Consider the following 22,113-nt stretch of genomic DNA (forward strand, 5'->3'; position numbering starts at 1 on the left):
TCCACTGCTTTAGGAAAGTCTTTTTTTCAGTTTTTAAAACAAAATCTTTTTTTTTGTTCATTTTTTACAAAACAATTGCTTTAAAAAAAAAGCTGAAAATTATTTTTGTAAAAACTGAAATAAAAAATCAACAAAATATTTTTGTTTTTTTAAAACTAATACACATGTAGTCCACTGCTTTAGGAATGTCTTTTTTTTCAGTTTTTACAAAAAAATAATTTTCAGCTTTTTTTAAAGCAATTATTTTGTAAAAAATGAAGAAAAAAAAGATTTTGTTTTAAAAACTGAAAAAAGGATTTTCCTAAAGCAGTGGACTACATGTGCATTAGTTTTAAAAAACGAAAATATTTTGTTGAATTTTTTTTTCTAGTTTTTTTAAAGCAATTTTTACAAATATTTCGGGTATGGGTATGTATTTTTTAATTAATTATGAGATATTTAGAATTGACCAACAGGACGATGACACATATCCCTCCATTTAAATAACGGTTATATTTGAACCCAAAGTATAGCGACAGAGGTATATTTGGACTCATAGTATAACGAAGGGTATATTTAATTTTTTTTCGAAAGTAGAGGGATATATTTGACACTTTACCGAATGAGATATTACCACTATATTTTTCCTTTTTCATAGCTCCCAAATAAACATAATTGAATAAGAGAAAGTAGAAGCAAGAAGTCTCGTGGTGTACAACAAACTTAAATTCTAAATGGTGTAATTGATAAGATGAAGCAACTATGTTCTATGTCAAGCTTTCTTGTCTTTAGGGATCTTAATCTTGATTAAAAGACAAAACTAACAAATTGCAGTGAGGAGAGGATGTTCGTGAAGAAGATCTGTTAATTCGGGAAGACACGCTCAAGGATATGAACTCAACTCTTTTACTTGAAATATACACTATTAGAGGGTCTACGTCTCATAAGAATAATAAAGTTGGTCGCATTATCGCCCATCGCAAAGGTGGATCTAGGATTTTCAAAATATGAGTGCACATTAAAGAAAAGAAGAAGTATTAAGTGAGAATTGATCTTCGTTCCTTTGCGTAAATAATGAAGTATTCAATTAAGTGCATCATGCAGTCTTTGTAGAGCATGATTGCCAACAGAAAATATTAGACCGATTATATAAAATACATACATAAAATACCTAATTTGACGGAAAGATCATAAGTTTATGTACCACATAAATTACCCTATAGATCCGCCCTTAGCCTCTTGGCTAGGAACTATATGGTCACTATTGCCTACGCATATCTATAGGCATGCTAATTCAATAGCTAACATGTTAAGCAATTTGACCTTTAGTTACGAGCCTTATTTTGAATGGCATGAACTTGTTTTTCTAGGATTTTTTCGCGCCTTGTGATATTATTGGGGTTTCATTTACTCGCTTGATTTTGAACTTGTTTTTCTTTGTTGCTTTATTTCTCTTTCAAAAGGAAAAACACATATGAAATATGTTAACCACGTATTCATTGTCAATCATATTTTTTCCAAATTATCTTGAAAAATTCAGAGCCATTTATTTTTCCAGTATTATTTTTTTCTTCAAAGTTTTGAAAATAAAGGTGATTTTATTGTTTGCATATCAAACAAACACAACTTCATAACTTTAACAAAAAGTTTGGAGCTTGTTTTTTCATAATAAACGGGACTCAATGTTTCTTATTTCTATAAGTTTTATTTTTGTTTCTCGAGATTTGACCAATATTCTAACGGCAAAGGGTCTGATATGCCCCTCTACTATCGTCAATAGTTTAAATAAGCCATCTGTTATACTATTAGAACATTAAAACCCTTGTCGTCTTACTATTAAACACAAATACTCTTATTTTAACATATGTGCCACGTGGCAATACCAAACTCATCCGGTTAGTTTTAATAGAGATCCGACCCGAACTCATCGCCCGACCCTAAAATACTAGACCCTTCACCCTTATTAATGTGTGAATCCTAATTTGTTCACTCATTTTTGGTTCCAGCAATAGAAGCCCTCTGTCCCTCCCTCTATTCCACAACTGAAATGCTATAACTTCTCATTCTATTTCTTTGTTCTTCTTCGTTTATCTGATAGTCTTGGTTCAATGTCTAGTTCTAGTATTACATCGAGAAGGAGGTGCTATTGTGGGAAGATTGCGAACAACTTCACTTTGACGACTACAAATAACCCCGGAAGGATATTCTACAAGTGTATTAAACCTAAAGTAAGTTTGAATTTTGCTTGTGATTCATTACTCGTCGATGCATTTAAAATTTTATTTTTTCTACTCTTTAACATAATTATTGATTATACTTGTAAGAATGAGTCATGTGGATATTGAAAATGGCAAGACGAAGCCCTCCGGGACAAAGCGTTGATAGTAACCAACGATTTCAAGTCTAAAATAGATGCTGCTAATGTCAAAATCAAGACGTTGAATATGTTGTTGGATGCGTGCACGCTTGAAAGGGACAAATTGATGGAAAAAGTTAATGTTTTAGAGGCTATAAATGATGTTAAAGTGAATAAAGCATGGGAGATGGAAGTGAAAGTGATGCAGATAAATATGTTCATTATGGTTGCATTTGCACCGTTAATTAGATTTGTTGTGGCATTGTTGATGAAATAAATTTTGCATTTTGTGTAGTGCAGTAGGGTTTATTTTCATAAATGTTTTGTGTTGGTCAGCTTGGTTGTAGTACCTTACATGGCATGTTAATGTCGATTTTAACAGAATATGGCACAAATATGGTCAGCTTGGTTGTAATACCTTTCATTTTTTTATTTATTGTGTTGGTCAACTTGATTGTAATCACTAATTATAGTACTTCATATGGCATATTAATGCTCAACTTAACAGAATAATGTGGATTTTAACATTAAAAAAATGGGCAGTTGTGGCTCTAATGTAGTAAAAAATAGGGCAGTTCACTAACAGTCAAAATCTGGCATCCACTCTAATGCAGTAAATTCATTCTATGATGCAAAATTATAGAACATGAAGTTCTGAATATAGAACAGCTTTAGAACAAAATAATGACCCTGATGCGGTAAAAAAACTAGGCAGTTCATTAACAGTAAAAATATGGGCATCTACTCTAATGCAGTAATTACAGAACATGAAGTTCTGAATATAGAACAGCTTTAGAACAAAAAATGACTCTAGCGCAGAAAAAATGGGCAGTCAAACCACTGACAGTAAATAACTGAGCAGTAGCTTCACTAACATTAAACAGTCAGTAACAGTCAATGCTATAATTACATATCAGAAGTGCTGTTAATGCAGTAATTACATATCACCAAAAATAGTAAAGATAGTAGGTCAAACTGATGATTGGATGTTATACTGTAATCCCAAAAACTAACACAACCTAAATCATACTATGACATCCAATTTAGTTACCAGTACCAATATTAACAGAACATTAAATAGGAGACTATCATTAAGTTTGTAGTAATTACATCCCAACATAAATACAAAACTACATAGAACAACTTGATCATTTTCTTTTTCTTATCTTCGGCTTCCCAATTTTCTGTTGCCTTTGTTTTTCTAACTGATTTGAAGTTGTAGCTGTTTTACCCTTCCACATTAGGCCTGCTGTGAATATGAAATATTTGTGAGCTCACTAACACCAGTTTGATCGCCAGTAAAGTTGATTGATCTTGTCCCATATGATAAGTTTACTTGCTGCCTCAGTTGAAGTCTTGTCTTGACATCTGATATCACTATTGGCCTAACCACATTTTTATCTATTTGGAACCATACTTGATTGACCAACTCTAGGTGTAGGCATGAAGCTAAATCCACTTTCCTAACTTGATTGTGTCATTTATATTGTTGAACAGTGTATTTCATCTTCTGTTTCATAACCTAACAAAGTTCTTGTCCTTTTCAAAGGTTGTTTTCCCTTGCTTAGTTACTTTCCCTTTGGTTGCTGTTAAAAACCAAAGTTAGAAAACATAAATAAATACAAGTTCAGCAAATGTGTAAATTGTAGATTACTTGAGCACAAGTTATTCCATTATGGTTTAGTTGTCCACGTTTGCCACAAGTCATGACTCTACCTTTTAGGGATTGTGACCACACTCCTTGCCTTTTAACTGCCTTATCTTTCTGCCTATCCCTCTTAACTTCTGGCCTGCCAGCCAACTTCACCAACTCTGGGGGTTCTATTACTTGTGATGGGTCAATTTTTTTTTAAAGTTCTCCTCTAACATGTTGGGGGCTTGTGTCTATAAGTAAGTAGAAATGCCCCCTTACTGTACCACCAGTGCATCTCTGTCAAAGAGTCATCCCTGTTGTGAAGTATAACTCTAATAGCACGAGGACATGGGATTCCTGTACGGTCTCATGCCCTGCATGTGCACTTCTTCATGCTTAAGTTGACGCAATGCTTGCCAGACCCTTCACTAACTTCATATCCTCCTTCTCCATTGGAATTAACTTTACACACTTGAGCAATCTCCATAAATTCATTGTATAGTTTCAGGCTCTTTGGACTGAACTCATTGCTCCATGTCCTAGCTTCAACTTCATATTTTGCCATCATGTTCATAACTTTGAGTCTAATATCTTTCAACATCTTAATGATTGGCTTTTGCCTTGCTTCCAAAAACCATGAATTGAAGGATTCGGTCAGATTGTTATGAACTGACTGATTTTTGCAAACTGTATCTAGTTAAGCTCTGCATCAAGATTGTGGTGGGTACTTCAATAAACTCCTTGCTGCATCCTTGTTCAACTCTCCTAGCTTACTTAGTTGGACTTTGGAGTCTTCTTCATAAGTGCACTATGAACACCACCAAAGTAATTTTTTGCTTTTTTCGGTATTGTATGTCTTGCACTAGTTAGCCTCGATATGTCTAACACAAAACCTATGATGTGCTTGTGGTAGAACAGTTTTAATTGCCTCAATTAATCCCTATAACAAATTCAAAAACACATGCAGTTAGAAATTGACAGAAACAAAAACTGGACAACATACAGTAAAGACAAAAACAGAAAATTGTACAGAAATAGATGATAGAAAACTGGACAACAATAGAAGTAGAAAAAAAATCAGAATGACAACAGAAACATTACTGAAGACTGGACAATAATAGAAATAGCAAAAAAAAAAAAAAAAAAGAGATCGACAGAAGTAGATAACACAAATATTTCTTAAGACTGTACAACAATAGAAATAGCAAAAAAGAAAAGATAAAGACTGGACAGAAGTAGATAATAATAGAAAAAAATCAAAAATATTACATTTTGCATGTATGACATGAAGGTGATTCCTTCTCCTTCCTTAAGGTCTAGAGATCTCTGAAGCAACTGTATGAACCAGTTCCAAGAATGATTGTCTCCTTATCAACAACTGCCCATGCCAAAAGATAAAAATGGTTTTGTGCATCCTGTCCAACAACAACTAGCAATTGACCCTTGGCTTTCCCTTTTAAAAATGTGCCATCTACACCAATAAATGGTCTTAACCCTAATTTGAAACCCATATTCATAGCTTTGAAACAAACATACATCCTCAAGAATCTTCTTTTCCCATTTTCAAGTGCATTTTTTGAAATGTTAATCACTACATCACTTTCTGGATTACTCTCTCTCAATCCAATGGTATAAGCACCGAGTTTGTTGTACTCGTCTACAAAACTCCCATATAAAGTCTCCAATATCATTTTTTTACACTCTTGCACTTTCCATGACTCACATTTAACTCAAAAAATTATTTTTCAAATCAAGTACTATCTCCCTTACCTTATACTTAGGATTATCTTATAGCCTTCCCTTAAAGTAATGTGCAATAGTATTGAAATCAGCAGTACTATTATCATATGCAGTGCCACCATCTTTGAATATTAAACAAACAAAGGGACAGCCCACAATGCATCTGTACCTAACCCTCATTGTGCCACTCTTCCTCTGTTTTAAGACTTTCTTGTTGGCTAGAGCATACAACTTCATAAACTTCCTAGCTTCTGGTATGTCCTTAAAGGCCATGTATTTATATATCTCTTTGTAATTATTCAGATTTTCAGTTACGTTTTTTTTTTTTGTGTTTGGAGTGAATGTAATTCTTTAGAATCATATCCCTCAGAATCAGAACTAGAGTCAAATCCTAATTCACTTAAGCTACAGTCAGTACCAGCCTAATCTAAACAAGTATATGATTCGCTATAATGTACAATACTGGGAATACAATCAATAGGAGGATCACATTCATCCACATCATATAGGTTCACTGCATTATATTAATTAGAAAGCAAGGATATCGACTGTCTAATCCCCACATCCCCTCCAACCCCATACAATTTACCATAATATCTATCAACGATAAGTTGTTGAACCCCTACAAACCCTATCTCACTTGTGAATTCATTGACAATATCTATATAAGAAAGCAAGTTTGAATCATACCCTAACCAAGTGTGCAGTTGATTCTTTGTGCACACAATTTCAGGAAGTGTAACCCATTCACCTTCATAATTGGATATTAAATCAATTAAGACCATCTCTAATAATCTAGCAAATAAGAACGGTTAGCAAACAGCAAAAGAACCAATATAAGCTGAAAGTAAAAAAAAAAAAGGAATAAATATAGGCAGAAAATAACATGGGAGCCATCCCTTCATAAAGAATTCACAAAGTGAGCAAACATGCACTAAAGTCCAACCACCAGAATAGTTTAATGAAGCAATTGCATTCAAGGGGCCCACATTTAGGACCACCTTAGCTAATAAACAAAGAAAAAGCACTAAATCTCCGTCAATATCACGATAAAATAATGGCATTTTCCCATTAAGACAAAAAACAAATCATAATCCACTTAAGAAACCACCTATAAGAAAAAACCCTAAACTAGAAGACAATAAATCCACCTTGATATATACCCCATACGAATTTATTAGCATAACTGAAGCATGCAACCACTACAAATCGGGATCACCTCAAAACGGAAGCATGCAACAACTACAAGAAGACAAACTATAAAGTATATATTACATAAAAATGACGGATAAAGATTAGATGTAGTCTAAACCGAAACTCTAAACCACAAAAAAAGGAATAATATAACAAATAATCAGCAAAATCGATCAACAAATACAAAAATCAAGCAATTTAATGAAGAAAAGACTAACCTTTAGAGCAAGATCATATGAAATCGGCAGTTTGGAGTCACCACTACCGCCGGTCTCTTAAAGCTACGAGAGAGTGAAAAGAAAAAGGAAAAATTGAACTTAGGTATGTGACAGTCGATATTTTAGATAATGGTCTAGTATTTTAGTGTCGGGTAATGGGTTTGGATCGGATTTATATTAAAACTAACCGGATGAGTTTGGTGTTGCCACGTGACCCATATGTTAAAATAAGTGTATTTGTGTTTAATGGTATAACGACAGGGGCTTAATGCTCTAATGGTATAACATATGGCTTATTTAAACTATTGATGATAGTAGAGGGGCATATTGGGCCCTTTGCCGATATTTTAAAATATATTTTGGGAGAAGGTACAGATTTGTCCTTTTACTATTGTTTATATTTGGCCTCCGTTGTACTTTTCGTCCACTCCAGCCCCTACCGTTAACAAACTTTTCAGATTTATCCTTAACCCTAACGGCCATCCAATGTTGCAGGCGACCCCTCAAATTTTTGTCCATGTTAGCTGCCAAGTCATATGGTCCCACTAAATTAAAACTCCTAAAGGCGTAAACTTGACACAAAAGATGTTCTCCTCCCTTTCCTTTCCCCTTCCCCTTCTCTTTCTCAGTTTATTTGTGAAATCTATACGTAGTTTAAAAGTCTTTGATGCCCTTATTTTAAAACTTCCTGCTCTCTTAAATATTACTCTAGTTCTTTACTCTAAAAATTTTATTTTCATATTTATTTTAGTTATATATTTTGCTCACTTGGAACTCTATTTTTTCCAAGTTGTTTGTGTGAATTCAAGGTATATTTATGGGTTAAAATTAAGTAATTACTGATTTACTTCTTCTTTGTTTGATCTTGTATTTTTATGATATTAGCCAAATACGGGGATTGACATTTGAAACATGAATTTTCGGCATAACTTCGATTTGCTTACCTCCAATGAACAGAAGAGAAAAAAAGTCAAAATCACGTGGAAGTGAGTCTTATGAGAACCATCATTCAAAGGTTTGAATACTCCAAATAGTTTGCGTCATACTGCTCAAACATCAAGCAGAGAAACGTCTAAGTTCCCCAAACTGAATATGTTTTTTTTTGGGTTGCTTAATATGATTTTTGGCATATTTTGAGGAGCATGTTCCAGTACATAATTACGAATGTTATCACACACTTTTGCATACCATGAGAGAGTTTGAAGAAAATTAGCCCTACTAAGTGAAGACTTAGATTCATCATGACCTCGAAATGCTAATCCTTGAGTTATAAGAGCCTTACTACATTAACTGCAGTAATTAAGCGGATCCAATACTCATGCTTAAGTTGATTAGATTGCCTCTCAAATGAAGATTGAATAGACCGTTGTTGCCGCAAATCTTGGCATTTCTTTTTTGACTCATTGTGAATGCTACTCGACCCATGTTTATCAAAACTTTTCTTTTTATACCAATTCTTAAACCCTATACTTGAAAATATATCACCTCCACCTTGATGAATATTATTATCTTTAAATAGATAACAATACATACAATAGGCTGCATCTTTACTTACACTGTACTCCAACCAATCATGATATTCATAATCAAACCATTTAGGATTAAATCGACGCATTGATCCAGAAAAATTTATTTTAGGAAAGTTATGAAGCCGATGTTGACAAGGATTTTGTCGAAGGTATTCTCTTCTAATAACATTATGATGATTTGGATGGAAGTCCAAGATCTGAGTTCTTTCCCCCGGGTCAAACTTTAAAGAATCCAAATCAAATTCATTAGAAGATGGTACTTCTATATGGTTGATATTCTCTTCCTAGATAGGTTGAGTATGAGAAGCCAAATTTGATTTTGGTGCTTTAGTAAAATATCTCTTCACTGAATTTTGAGACTGAATTAAAAAGTAGGGATGTAGTTAGAAAAATTGATATATGATTGTTGTATCGAACTAAGCTTAAAGAAGTGTTAGCCAAAGACTTAAGTGCTCAATCTAATATTCATATAATTCACCGAAGACTTCAATTCTAAAGTTTATCAGCAATTATCACCAAAGATCGAGTCAAATTGTTAGCTTTGTTAGATTTTTATTAATCATTGTAACATATGCAACATAAGAGAATAAAATATCAGCAATTATCACCAAAGATCGAGTCAAAAATATCTCAATTCTAAAAAAAACACAATTATTTTCCATAAGTTTATCAAAGCAAATGCAGTAGAAAACTCAATAATTTACATTATTAAAGTCTACATATTCAAGAATCAAAAAACAACAAACAAGAGTCATTAACCTAAATTAAGAATAACCAATAAAATACTATAAAATTCTGAAAAAGTTAGAAAGAACAAGGAATTTACATGGGATGCCAATGCCACGACAGAAGAATAGCAAGCAGGGATTGAAGAGAGAGAGGGAGTGGAGTGAGCAGTGAGGCAACGAAGAGAGAGATAGATTTAGGGATTTTAACCCAAAGTCAGTCACGTTTTTTTGGGGGAAAACATATTAAAAGAGACGAAATGAAACGACGTCGTTTCGTTTCGTTTAAAATTTAAAAAAATAAGTTTGAGGTAAAAAGAATTAGATTGCAGCTGACGGGAATTGAACCTGCAATCTTCTACAAAATGTGAACACCCTTGACCACTAAGCCAATCTTTTGGCTTGTGTCAAGGGGGTTCAACATATTATATCTATACGTAAATAAAAAAATTACCCCTATATAAATAATGCAATTTTCTAACGAAGGGTGTTCGTCCGCCGCCCTAAATCCGCCCCCGGTAAAATCTCTAAGATCACCAATAATAAGTTTAAAGATTTTGACCCAACCTATTGCTACTTGGACTGGCATAGAAGAATCAATTGTTAAGCTTTTGGATTGTCTTCAACGGAAAGATATCCGGTATTCTTTTGCTAAAAGTTTGGACACAAATCTTTCGCTAATTCAAGTGTTATTAAATGTTATTTTATGCGTATAACAACCATTCACTATAAAAGTCAAAAAATATTAGAACAAACAATGTTGTTATAGAAAATTTTTTAATATAATTTTCAAATATCTAAATTTTAATTTTAAAATTCTACGTCGAGCTAATCTAATTTAACTTGAAAGATCGGATGTTATATATAAATTGAAACCGCGTAAGTAGTACGTACCACCAAAATGAACCCAAAAAGGCGAAAGTTTGAGGTTTTATTAAGAGCCCGTTTGGACATAAGAAAATTTTTCCTTTTTTTTCAAAATAATTTCATTTTTTTTCGAAATCAACGTTTGTTCATAAAATTTCAAATTTTCACTTGAAGATGCATTTTGAAAAACTCCAAAAAGTTATTTTTCAAAATTTTCACTCAAATCACTCACAAAATTTCAAAAACAATCCAAAGTTATATTCATGTATAAACACAACTCTAAATTTCAAATACCATTTTGACTTTTTTTTTTTTTTATTTTTTTTTGCCCTATTTTGGAATTTTACAATTATGTCCAAACGCCCGCTAAACCCTTTCTCTCCCTCCCTTTTCCCTCTTTATTAAAACCCCAAGTCCCCAACTGACCAAAAATTTCCTTTTCCCTTTTTCAACAACAAAATTTTCATTTCAACTTCTCGGCATAGCAAAATCTCCACTATAAAAACTGTACTACACGAAACTCCGGCTGCAATCGCAGCTGCAGAAGTAAACAAAGATGAGCACTGTAGATAAAATGCTTATAAAAGGCATACGGAGCTTTGACCCTGAGAACAAAAACGTCATCACTTTTTTCAGGCCATTAACGCTCATCGTCGGCCCTAATGGCGCTGGAAAAACCGTAAATCGCTACTCTTAACTCACTCTATTTACGTACTTGAATTGGTATTTTTTTTCCATGTCAGTGTAATTTCTGCATAAAATGTTTGTTCATTAGGTTTTATTCGTCGCATGATTTTGTTGCTCAACTCCATTCCTGTATTTTCTTTTTTAATTCTATTTTTGATTTTATTTTAGTGTAAGTTAAGTTCTATGCACCTGTGGTGTAAAAAAGTTTTATAGGAATGTATATTTTTAGGTGCTTCCAAAAATATAGCCTACAAAATGTATATATTTTTGTATATATGTGTATTATATGCATTTTATACACGTTTCGGTTAGTGAATGCAATTAGTTTCAGCCTCTGAAGTTTTTGGCACCATGAGCAAAGTGGTTGTTGGATTTTCAGTTCTGTTTGGTGCCTTGTTTGCATTCATGGTCTAGGGAAGAGGCAGTGCTATATATGAGTTGTTATTTCTTTTACGTTTTCCATTTCTTTTGTGTTCAGTTGTCGATCGGTTTCTTTCCTTGTTAATGCGAGGCAATGTGTTCATATTAGTTATTTATGGAATAAGGAATACTATCTTATTCCTTGTAACATCAAAGTTTGTCATTTGCAAGGATTAATTGTGCCTTACCCCATCAGTATTGGATTAGTTGTATTATTTGTACTAATATTATTTGGCTCGTCTATATAGCTAAAATCAAAAGTTATTTATAGATGAAATACAAATTAAAGGTTTTGCTTGAATCTAGGTGAAGATCAGGTTGGGCACTTCGTCTCGATTAGGCGCTTTAGTGCAAGCTATATTTGGAAAATATGTATCAATTGTTAACTAATCTTTATTGGTGAATTTTTTAGTGATTAGCTATAAGAAATTATATTTAGGTAAGAAAATGTGATCATTAAAAAATTTAAGCATGTTTTCTACTTTATAATTTGGTTTAATTATAATATTTCAATTTTTTGAATCAGAAAGAAAGTTTTCAATTCTTTGTTCAACTAGTTGTTGTTTGCGCTTGTAATTACTTATTCATGCATTGAGTATATATTTTAAGTTTTTCTTCATTAGCGCCTTACTTCGCTAAAGTCCACAACTTAATTGTCCTTTGCATTTATCAGAACTTTTCTATGATTTTCAATTTGGATATCTCTGGGTAGACTCCAGTTGAGTAGTTGAAGATGACCATCATCTGATAAAAAAAAATGTTTTCCGTAGGCAGAGTAATTTGTATATTCGTTTCTTTTATAATTATTTTTTCTTGCTGTGAGCAGACTATAATTGAGTGCTTGAAGGTTGCCTGCACTGGTGAGATGCCACCAAATGCTCGCTCTGGTCATAGCTTCATCCATGACCCTAAGGTGCTCATCTCCTTTGACTTACTTGAGAAGGAGTACATAAAATTTTTAATGACCGAGTTCCAATATCACTAGTCAACCAAAAGTTTAAAATCATGTTTAAAGTAGCAGTTTATCCAAAAAACCAGTCAATGATCCCATAGCTGATATGAACCGGATAGTTTGTTTTAGTTATCTTATGTTTATGTTATTTAAAGTTGTTATTAATACCTGAATCCTGTGGTGGTGAAGGTGGCTGGAGAGACAGAGACAAAGGGGCAGATAAAGCTGCGGTTCAAGACAGCAGCAGGGAAAGATGTGGTGTGCATTAGGTCTTTTCAGCTAACTCAAAAGGCAACAAAGATGGAGTACAAGGCCATTGAGAGCGTACTACAGACTATCAATCCTCACACTGGAGAGGTATCACTAATTTATATGATGCTTTTTTTGGTCAATTTTTTTTTTGTCCATGGATTCTTGATTTTGATATTTTCTCTGATTTGGAGATGAACTAACAGGATAGTAGAGTTAGCCAAGGTTATATGGCTGGTGAATACGTAAATTTGACCTTCAAGGGCAATGATAGTTATCTTTGTGTTCATATAGATCAAATAAGAATGTTGAGGTACACATATATACATGTGATGAGGATATATAAAGACAATCGAATGCATGATTTGCTAGCGATAATGTTCTAAAAATAACTAATAAATAAAATATTGATCAAAGGGTTGGCTCTATTAAATTTGTACGTGAAATTGATAACAATCTTATAAAGTTTTTCATCAGTTTAATTCGTTGAAGGAAGGACTTAAGCCTGTCAACATTGGGGTTGAAGTGAGGGTAATTTTGCACACAGGGAGGAGTTGTAATGAGTCATAGAGCTCTCAAGCATATCTTTATTTCTTGGCATTGGTACACCATCCTTTTCTTTTCCTTTTTCGTTCTCACAGGGGCAATTGTAATTTGTATTTTTGTACAATCTATGAAAAAAGACTATTTGTGAGCCAGATTAAATTTTCTCCTTTGTTTCCCTCTCCTCTTATATTTGTCCTGTGATATTGTTTGTCATTTCTGTTAATTTACAGCATGTATATAGTGTAGTATTGTCCCACATTGGTAGAGGAGTAGTATGTCCTTGTATAGTATAGCTATAAATAAGGACCTCTTGTGTAGTATTATTCATTCATTCAATATATCAATAACATATTTTCTCCCGTGCCTTCTCACATGGTATCAGAGCAATTGTGAGAGACTTATCGCTGTGCATAAATTCCAGCGATTCCGGGAAAGAGAAATCAGTATTTTTTTAAGGTTGTTTTCTATCTGCTTCATTTCTGTCAGTGTTGTGCAAAATCCAACACTACCACAAGAGTCGTCACTGTCCGGCGACCAAACCCCAGTGAACAACTCCGGCAGAAGCAGCCTCACGCGCCTCCACGCGCCACCAAAAGCTCACGCGCGTGAGCTCACGCGCCGGCGCGTACGACCACTTCCGGCCATTTTTTGAAAATCTTCCTTCAGAACAGTTGGGTCGCCTGGTAATTCCGATCCTACCCCTACTGTTTTCATTTCATTCCGACAACTTTGAGTTTTTTCCGGCAGCTACAGTACTATTCAGACAGCTACAGTAGATTCCGGCAGCTACAGTTTTCAGTAATCTGTTTCTGTGTTTCCGTACACTGTTTCAGTGGATTACAATTGATTCTTTCTCCTATTTGGCAATAATTTGCAACAATGTCTTTGGGATTTGATGCTTTTGGGTCTAGAAACATGAGTTCTGGAAACTCTAGTGCTATTATTACCTCGGAACCTTTAATGGGAGGTTCAAACTACTTAGCTTGGGCTTCATCTGTCGATTTATGGTGTAGAGGTCAAGGTGTTCAAGATCATCTAATCAAACAGTCTAGCGATGGAGATGAAAAGGCAATAGCACTTTGGGCAAAAATCGATGCTCAGTTATGTAGCATCTTGTGGCGATCTATTGATTCCAAGTTGATGCCCTTGTTTCGTCCATTCCAGACATGTTATTTGGTTTGGGCAAAGGCACGCACCTTATACACTAATGACATATCTCGCTTCTATGATGTGATATCACGGATGACAAACTTAAAGAAGCAGGAATTGGATATGTCTACTTACTTGGGTCAAGTACAGGCAGTCATAGAGGAATTTGAGAAGTTGATGCCAGTTTCGGCTAGTGTGGAAAAATAACAAGAGCAGCGACAAAAGATGTTTCTCGTTTTTACCCTCGCTGGACTTCCTAATGATCTTGATTCAGTACGCGACCAGATTTTGGCTAGTTCGTCTGTCCCGACAGTTGATGAATTATTCTCTCGATTACTCCGCCTTGCTGCAGCACCAAGTCCAACAGTGATCTCATCACAGATACTTGATTCCTCTGTTCTTGCATCCCAGACAATGGATGTTCGGGCATCTCAAACTATGGAGCATAGACGAGGAGGAGGTAGTTTTGGAAGATCTAGACCCAAGTGTTCTTATTGTCACAAACTTGGATACACTCGTGAAATGTGTTATTCCTTACATGGTCGTCCACCCAAAAATGCTTACATTGCTCAGACCGAGACTCCAGGTAACCAAGGATTTTCTTTATCTAAAGAAGAATATAATGAGCTCCTTCAGTATCGAGCAAGTAAGCAGACATCTCCACAAGTAGCCTCAGTTGCTCAGACTGATACTTCTGTTTCTGGTAATTCTTTTGCTTGTGTTTCCCAGTCTAGCACTCTTGGCCCATGGGTCATGGACTCCGGCGCTTCTGATCACATCTCTGGTAATATATCACTTTTGTCAAATATTGTATATTCACAGTCTCTTCCCACTGTTACTTTAGCCAATGGATGTCAAACTAAGGCAAAAGGAGTTGGACAAGCTAATCCCTTGTCTTCTATCACCCTAGATTCCGTTCTTTATGTCCCTGGCCGTCCTTTTAGTCTTGCATCTGTTAGTCGTTTGACTCGTGCCCTCCATTGTGGTATATATTTTATTGACGATTCTTTTATTATGCAGGACCGCAGTACGGGACAGACAATTGGTACAGGACGTGAATCAGAAGGCCTTTACTACCTTAACTCACTCAGTCCTTCCACAACATGTCTAGTTACAGATCCTCCAGATCTAATCCACAGACGTTTAGGACATCCGAGTTTATCCAAACTTCAGAAGATGGTGCCTAGTTTATCTAGTTTGTCTACATTAGATTGTGAGTCGTGTCAACTTGGGAAACATACCCGAGCCTCCTTTTCGCGTAGTGTTGAGAGTCATGCAGAGTCTGTCTTCTCCTTAGTTCATTCTGATATATGGGGTCCTAGTAGAGTCAGTTCATCCTTGGGATTTCGTTACTTTGTCAGTTTCATTGATGATTATTCAAGATGTACTTGGCTTTTCTTAATGAAAGATCGTTCTGAGTTATTTTCTATATTCCAGAGTTTCTGTGCTGAAATCAAAAACCAATTTGGTGTTTCTATTCGCATTTTTCGCAGTGATAATGCCTTAGAATATTTATCTTCTCAATTTCAGCAGTTTATGACTTCTAAGGGAATTATTCATCAGACATCTTGTCCTTATACCCCTCAGCAAAATGGGGTTGCTGAGAGAAAGAATAGGCACCTTATTGAGACTGCTCGCACACTTCTAATTGAATCTCGTGTTCCGTTGCGTTTTTGGGGCGATGCAGTTCTCACAGCTTGTTATTTGATTAATCGGATGCCTTCATCTCCCATCAAGAATCAGATTCCGCATTCAGTATTGTTTCCCCAGTCACCCTTATACTCTCTTCCACCTCGTGTTTTTGGGAGCACGTGTTTTGTTCATAACTTAGCCCCTGGGAAAGATAAGTTAGCTCCCCGTGCTCTCAAGTGTGTCTTCCTTGGTTATTCTCGTGTTCAGAAGGGATATCGTTGTTATTCTCCAGATCTTCGTAGGTACCTTATGTCAGCTGACGTCACATTTTTTGAGTCTAAACCTTTCTTTACCTCGGCTGACCACCATGATATATCTGAGGTCTTACCTATACCGACCTTTGAGGAGTTTACTATAGCTCCTCCTCCACCTTCGACCACAGAGGTTTCATCCATACCAACCGTTGAGGAGTCTAGTGTTGTTCCCCCTAGTTCCCCGGCCACAGGAACACCAGTCTTGACTTATCATCGTCGTTTGCGTCCTCCATCAGGCCCAACTGGTTCTCGTCCTGCACCTGACCCTGCTCCTGCTGCGGACCCTGCTCCTAGTACACCGATTGCACTTCGGAAAGGTATACTGACCACACTTAATCCTAATCCTCATTATGTCGGTTTGAGCTATCATCGTCTGTCATCTCCCCATTATGCTTTTATATCTTCTTTGTCCTCGGTTTCCATCCCTAAGTCTACAGGTGAAGCGTTGTCTCATCCAGGATGGCGACAAGCTATGAGTGACGAGATGTCTGCTTTATACAAGTGGTACTTGGGAGCTTGTTCCTCTTCCCTCAGGTAAATCTACTGTTGGTTGTCGTTGGGTTTATGCAGTCAAAGTTGGTCCCGATGGACAGATTGATCGACTTAAGGCCCGTCTTGTTGCCAAAGGATATACTCAGATATTTGGGCTCGATTACAGTGATACCTTCTCTCCCGTGGCTAAAGTGGCTTCAGTCCGCCTTTTTCTATCCATGGCTGCGGTTCGTCATTGGCCCCTCTATCAGCTGGACATTAAAAATGCCTTTCTTCACGGTGATCTTGAGGATGAGGTTTATATGGAGCAACCACCTGGTTTTGTTGCTCAGGGGGAGTCTCGTGGCCTTGTATGTCGCTTGCGTCGGTCACTTTATGGTCTAAAGCAGTCTCCTCGTGCCTGGTTTGGTAAGTTCAGCATGGTTATCCAGGAGTTTGGCATGATTCGTAGTGAAGATGATCACTCTGTGTTTTATCGGCACTCTGCTTCAAGTCTCTGTATTTATCTGGTAGTCTATGTTGATGATATTGTTATTACTGGCAATGATCAGGATGGTATTACCAATCTGAAGCAACATCTCTTCCAGCACTTCCAAACTAAGGATCTAGGCAGATTGAAGTACTTTCTGGGTATTGAGGTTGCCCAGTCTAGCTCAAGTATTGTTATTTCTCAAAGAAAATATGCTTTAGACATTCTTGAAGAGACCGGGATGATAGGTTGCAGACCTGTTGACACTCCGATGGATCCGAATTCTAAACTTATGCCAGGACAGGGGGAGCCGCTTAGCCATCCTGCAAGCTATAGGCGGCTGGTTGGAAAATTAAATTATCTCACAGTGACTAGACCTGACATTTCCTATCCTGTGAGTGTTGTAAGTCAGTTTATGAATTCTCCCTGTGATAGTCATTGGGATGCAGTTGTCCGCATTATTCGATATATAAAATCGGCTCCAGGCAAAGGGTTACTCTTTGAGGATCGAGGTCATGAGCAGATCATTGGATACTCAGATGCTGATTGGGCAGGATCACCTTCTGATAGACGTTCTACGTCTGGATATTGTGTTTTAGTAGGAGGAAATTTGGTGTCCTGGAAGAGCAAGAAACAGAATGTAGTTGCTCGGTCTAGTGCAGAAGCAGAATATCGAGCAATGGCTATGGCAACATGTGAGCTAGTCTGGACCAAACAATTGCTCAAGGAGTTGAAATTTGGTGAAATCAGTCGGATGGAACTTGTGTGCGATAATCAAGCTGCCCTTCATATTGCATCAAATCCGGTGTTCCATGAGAGAACTAAACACATTGAGATTGATTGTCACTTCGTCAGAGAAAAGATACTTTCAGGAGAGATTGCTACAAAGTTTGTGAGGTCAAATGATCAACTTGCAGATATTTTCACCAAGTCTCTCACTGGTCCTCGTATTAGTTATATATGTAACAAGCTCGGTACATATGATTTGTATGCACCGGCTTGAGGGGGAGTGTTAATTTACAGCATGTATATAGTGTAGTATTGTCCCACATTGGTAGAGGAGTAGTATGTCCTTGTATAGTATAGCTATAAATAAGGACCTCTTGTGTAGTATTATTCATTCATTCAATATATCAATAACATATTTTCTCCCGTGCCTTCTCACAATTTCCTGTTTGAAGCATACTGCATCATATCCAACTATAGCTCTTAGGATTTTGCTTACTGATAAAAAAAAAAGCTCTTAGATTTGCTTAGGGTGATAGGAGAGGCTTAGACTTCTATTCAAGCAGTAAGAACTAATGGTTTGGCAGGGAAAAAGTTTCTTTCCTGAATTCTTAGCTTATTTACTTGCAGAAAGTTTGCCTAAGCTATAGATGTGCCGATATGGACCGAGAAATCCCTGCTCTCATGGGTGTCTCAAAGGCCATTCTTGAAAATGTGATCTTTGTTCACCAAGATGAGGCAAACTGGCCATTGCAAGATCCTTCTACACTGAAAAAGAAGTTTGATGATATTTTCTCCGCTACTAGGTAATTCATGTTTTCAATAATGGATATTTCATTCATTATCAATAGAGTTTGTGTTGGAAAGATGTATTCTTCTGTATCATCCGGTATAGTTATATTCTTTCTTGAATATGCATGAAATTTTAGCCTATCATCATTTTACTCGGTCAAGAACATTGAAAAGAAGACTAGTCCCTGCGGCCCTGCCTCAGCCTTCTAACGTTCTTCTTTTTGCATTTACTCCATGTTGTTATGATCATCATAAACTTTTAACCGGGGAAAGGTATCAAGGGGGCAAGAATCACATATCCACCAGTTAGTACGCTCTCTTTACGCAAAAGATGCACAAAATCTGGAATAGAATCGTCAGTCTTCCCCCGTTTAATGCTGTTTGAATCTAATCCAAGTTCATCTGTATGAATTTCCGCAAGTTGCTGGAGATACCAATGCTTAGAATTCTCTGGGTAGGATTCTTTTGGATTCCTGAATTTGACACTATTTAAGCTGCATTCTTGGTCCACAGTTCTCAAGTTAGAATATCTAAGGTTTAGTGGGTTTACCTGGACCCGTGCATGTCTCAGTGCTGTCAAAACTTACTAGCTTGGTCTCTACAAAAGAAGGGTATTTGTTAACCACTTATTGAGCATCATCGTCAGGATTTGAAATTAGTATGAGATTTTGAGCTTGATACCAGAATCATGACATCTGGAGTAAGCTTTTCACTAAGTTTGGTGCTTAATGAGTACGTAGAATGATTATCTCGGAAACATTTTGCTTTTATGGTTATTTTTAATAAAAAATTAAACGCGTCTTTCTTGCTGCTGATTCAAAGCTTAGTTCATCATCCTATAGTGGAACAACCCATTTTTATCTTTAAACACATAAGTCGTTGAGCATCTGCCCAAAATGTCGTTGTTTCTTGAGAGTTGAGATGCTGTCTGATTGTGATGCTCAAGTCTGTCAAGATATAACTGCATCTCTCTGTGTGTTAGGGGTCTTTTGATTAGGATTATGGTGTAAATAGGTAGGTGATTTCCATGCAATGGCAATTTCTGATGTGCAGTGGTTTAGCTGGCTTTACATAGGGAATATGGGTTTTCTGGTACAAGGGAGTAGGGACAAAGTTTTTCTTGCATTTTTTTTTTTCAATTTTTCTTGCTTGGTGTATATTTGTTTGGTTTCTATCCAAATGCTAAAAAGTTGATTACTCAATGTTCAGAGTTGTTTAGTCCTTGAGATATCGAGCTAATGGGCACACTTACATTTTTCCTTCTGTAAGTTAAATTGTACTTTATTTTTACTGTTTAGGTACACAAAGGCGTTGGAAGTTATTAAAAAGCTTCACAAGGATCAAGCTCAAGAAATAAAGACATATAAGTTGAAACTGGAGAATCTTCAGACATTGAAAGATGCTGCTTACAAGGTTCTGAAGTGACCTCTATTGAAAAATGTGTTTTTTTCCTCTCTTCTCCTTTTTATTCACTCAGGCAGTTGTCCAAAGTCCAAACTTCTAGAAGCTATCACTTAAATCAGTTTTTTCCTTGTTCCTAGTTCAATAGAGTTGATAAAACTTATGCTTGTTGATCAGTTGATGTTGCATATTACTCATTAATTTATGATGTTAGATCCTGTTGCTTGAAAATGGAGGAACTATAATTGAATTTTAGGCGCGATAATTTAGCAAAACAAAGAGAAATTCACCCCACTTTGTCATTAAAAATAAATAAATTTCCTACCAAGAAGAATTTCAAGAGAAATTTCCTATCCTAAAAACCAAGAGGCATTCATTGTGGATATTTGAGCATGGTTGATAAGTTATCGAGATCAGTCCCCACTTTTGGAAATGCCATTTGGCAGATCTTTTGTTGAAGGCCTGTTAATAAGCACCACCATCTTCATGACTGCGCTGTCATATATTGATACTGCCGTCCACTCCATAAAAAGATTTCTAATGAACAGGAATACCTCTGCCTGTTATGTCAGTTTTTTTTGTGAATGATCTGCTTGTTATGTCAAAACTTTGCTTCTGTCTTTCAGCTCGTGGCAAGTGGGCCTGTTCCCTGCTCCTCCTCTTACTCTGCTGTGAGCAGATAGATTCTTCTCCTTATTACCCCAAGGGATCGTTGTTCCTGTATGTGTAAACTAGAAACAAGAAGGATTGTAGAGAGCCAGCGTAAAAGCTTTTGACTGAAGTTTTCTTTAATGCTTAATCTTGGTTTTGAGTTTTGTTGTGGCTTCGAAATGTACATACACTTTTATATTTTCTGTGATCTTCCAGATATTAATACCATGATGTTTTGATCATAGTTGTTTTCTAACCATAGAGCAATGTGAACCTGTAATTCTGATATCAATACTGTTTTTGACTTTAGTTGAGGACTGCACTAGTTAAACGAATGCTACATTTTAAAACGATAGTAATTTGATCTTGTCTTTTAATCTAGTTGCGGGAAAGCATCGCCCAAGATAAAGAGAAAACAGAGTCACTGAAAAGTCAGATGGAGGAGCTTGAAAAAGAGATTCAGACTCTAGAGAGTAAGATCCACCATGCTGAAGCAACTTTAAAGGACCTTCATCAATTGCAGCGAGAGATAGCCACCAAAACTGCTGAAAGGAAAACATTGTTCAAGGAACAGGAAAAACAGTATGCTGCACTTACAGAGGAGAATGAAGGTTTACTGAAAGGAATATACTGATATATATTTATTCTTTCGGCACAGAAGCGATGCACAAATCATATTAGACATTTAGACATCAAGCTGAACATCATTCATGTTGTTAATATCCTGAAGTAAATTCTTATTTTGTGTATGTGTGCATGTTTGCCCACTGAAGTACTTTTTGTAAAAATTGATATTTTCAAATATTTTCACTTTTGAATTGCTAGACACTGATGAAGAGCTGAGTGAATGGAAAACAAAGTTTGATGAAAGGATAGCGCTTCTGGAATCGAAAATTAGCAAGTTGGAGAGGGAAATGAATGACTCAGAGACAAAGAGTTCCCTTCTCAAGCAGTCCATAACAGACTATATCGTGGAGATCAGCAAGCTTCAAGCTGAGGCTGAAGTAATTTCCCTCGGCCTATGTGCTGGTTGATTTCTTAAAGTTCTCCCGCGTCTTGCTTACCTTTCTTTTAAATTTTTGTGCCTTAGGCTCTTGCGGTGTTAAAGAATGAAAGAGACGTCACTATCAGGAAGCTTTTTGACAGACATAACTTAGGTGCTGTTCCAAGTGGGCCGCTCAGTGATGATGTCGCATTGAATTTAATGAATCGTATAAAACTACGATTAGCACATCTTGATAAGGATTTACAAGATAAAAAGGTGGTTCTTTCACTGTACCAGACTATATATACATATATTTAGACATGCTATGTTGTTTTAACTTGTCAGTTTAAGATTTATTTTACTTTGATTCAGCTATGTTGCGAGGCTTAATGCCCTTCTCTTTTGTT

The 22,113-nt window shown here is 36.0% G+C and overlaps 1 protein-coding gene and 1 long non-coding RNA gene across 4 annotated transcripts in view; one reads left to right on the forward strand and one right to left on the reverse strand.

The window, feature by feature from the left end:
* Positions 1-3,211: 3,211 nt before the first annotated feature.
* Positions 3,212-9,598, reverse strand: LOC138910757 (uncharacterized). 2 transcript variants are annotated; one of them, XR_011415890.1, is made up of 5 exons: positions 9,476-9,597; positions 7,121-7,183; positions 5,238-5,346; positions 3,990-4,908; positions 3,212-3,898 (listed from the first exon to the last, which is right to left on the reverse strand). It is a non-coding gene; the product is annotated as an uncharacterized lncRNA (long non-coding RNA). The 2 variants fall into 2 exon arrangements; XR_011415891.1 differs by lacking the exon at positions 7,121-7,183 and having other exon boundaries at positions 9,476-9,598.
* Positions 9,599-10,620: 1,022 nt separating this feature from the next.
* The window catches only part of LOC104091044 (DNA repair protein RAD50), a 34,917-nt gene continuing 23,424 nt past the window's right edge, over positions 10,621-22,113 (forward strand). For both annotated transcript variants that reach the window (XM_070201936.1, XM_070201937.1), the window contains exons 1-8: positions 10,621-10,920; positions 12,175-12,261; positions 12,490-12,657; positions 18,508-18,683; positions 19,968-20,082; positions 21,104-21,332; positions 21,547-21,725; positions 21,812-21,982. In XM_070201936.1, coding sequence (XP_070058037.1) covers positions 10,798-10,920; positions 12,175-12,261; positions 12,490-12,657; positions 18,508-18,683; positions 19,968-20,082; positions 21,104-21,332; positions 21,547-21,725; positions 21,812-21,982 — 1,248 coding nt within the window. In that variant the 5' untranslated portion in view covers positions 10,621-10,797. The remainder of the gene's footprint in view (positions 10,921-12,174; positions 12,262-12,489; positions 12,658-18,507; positions 18,684-19,967; positions 20,083-21,103; positions 21,333-21,546; positions 21,726-21,811; positions 21,983-22,113) is intronic.

Source organism: Nicotiana tomentosiformis, chromosome 5, assembly GCF_000390325.3.
Source record: "Nicotiana tomentosiformis chromosome 5, ASM39032v3, whole genome shotgun sequence".
Classification (NCBI taxonomy): domain Eukaryota; kingdom Viridiplantae; phylum Streptophyta; class Magnoliopsida; order Solanales; family Solanaceae; genus Nicotiana; species Nicotiana tomentosiformis.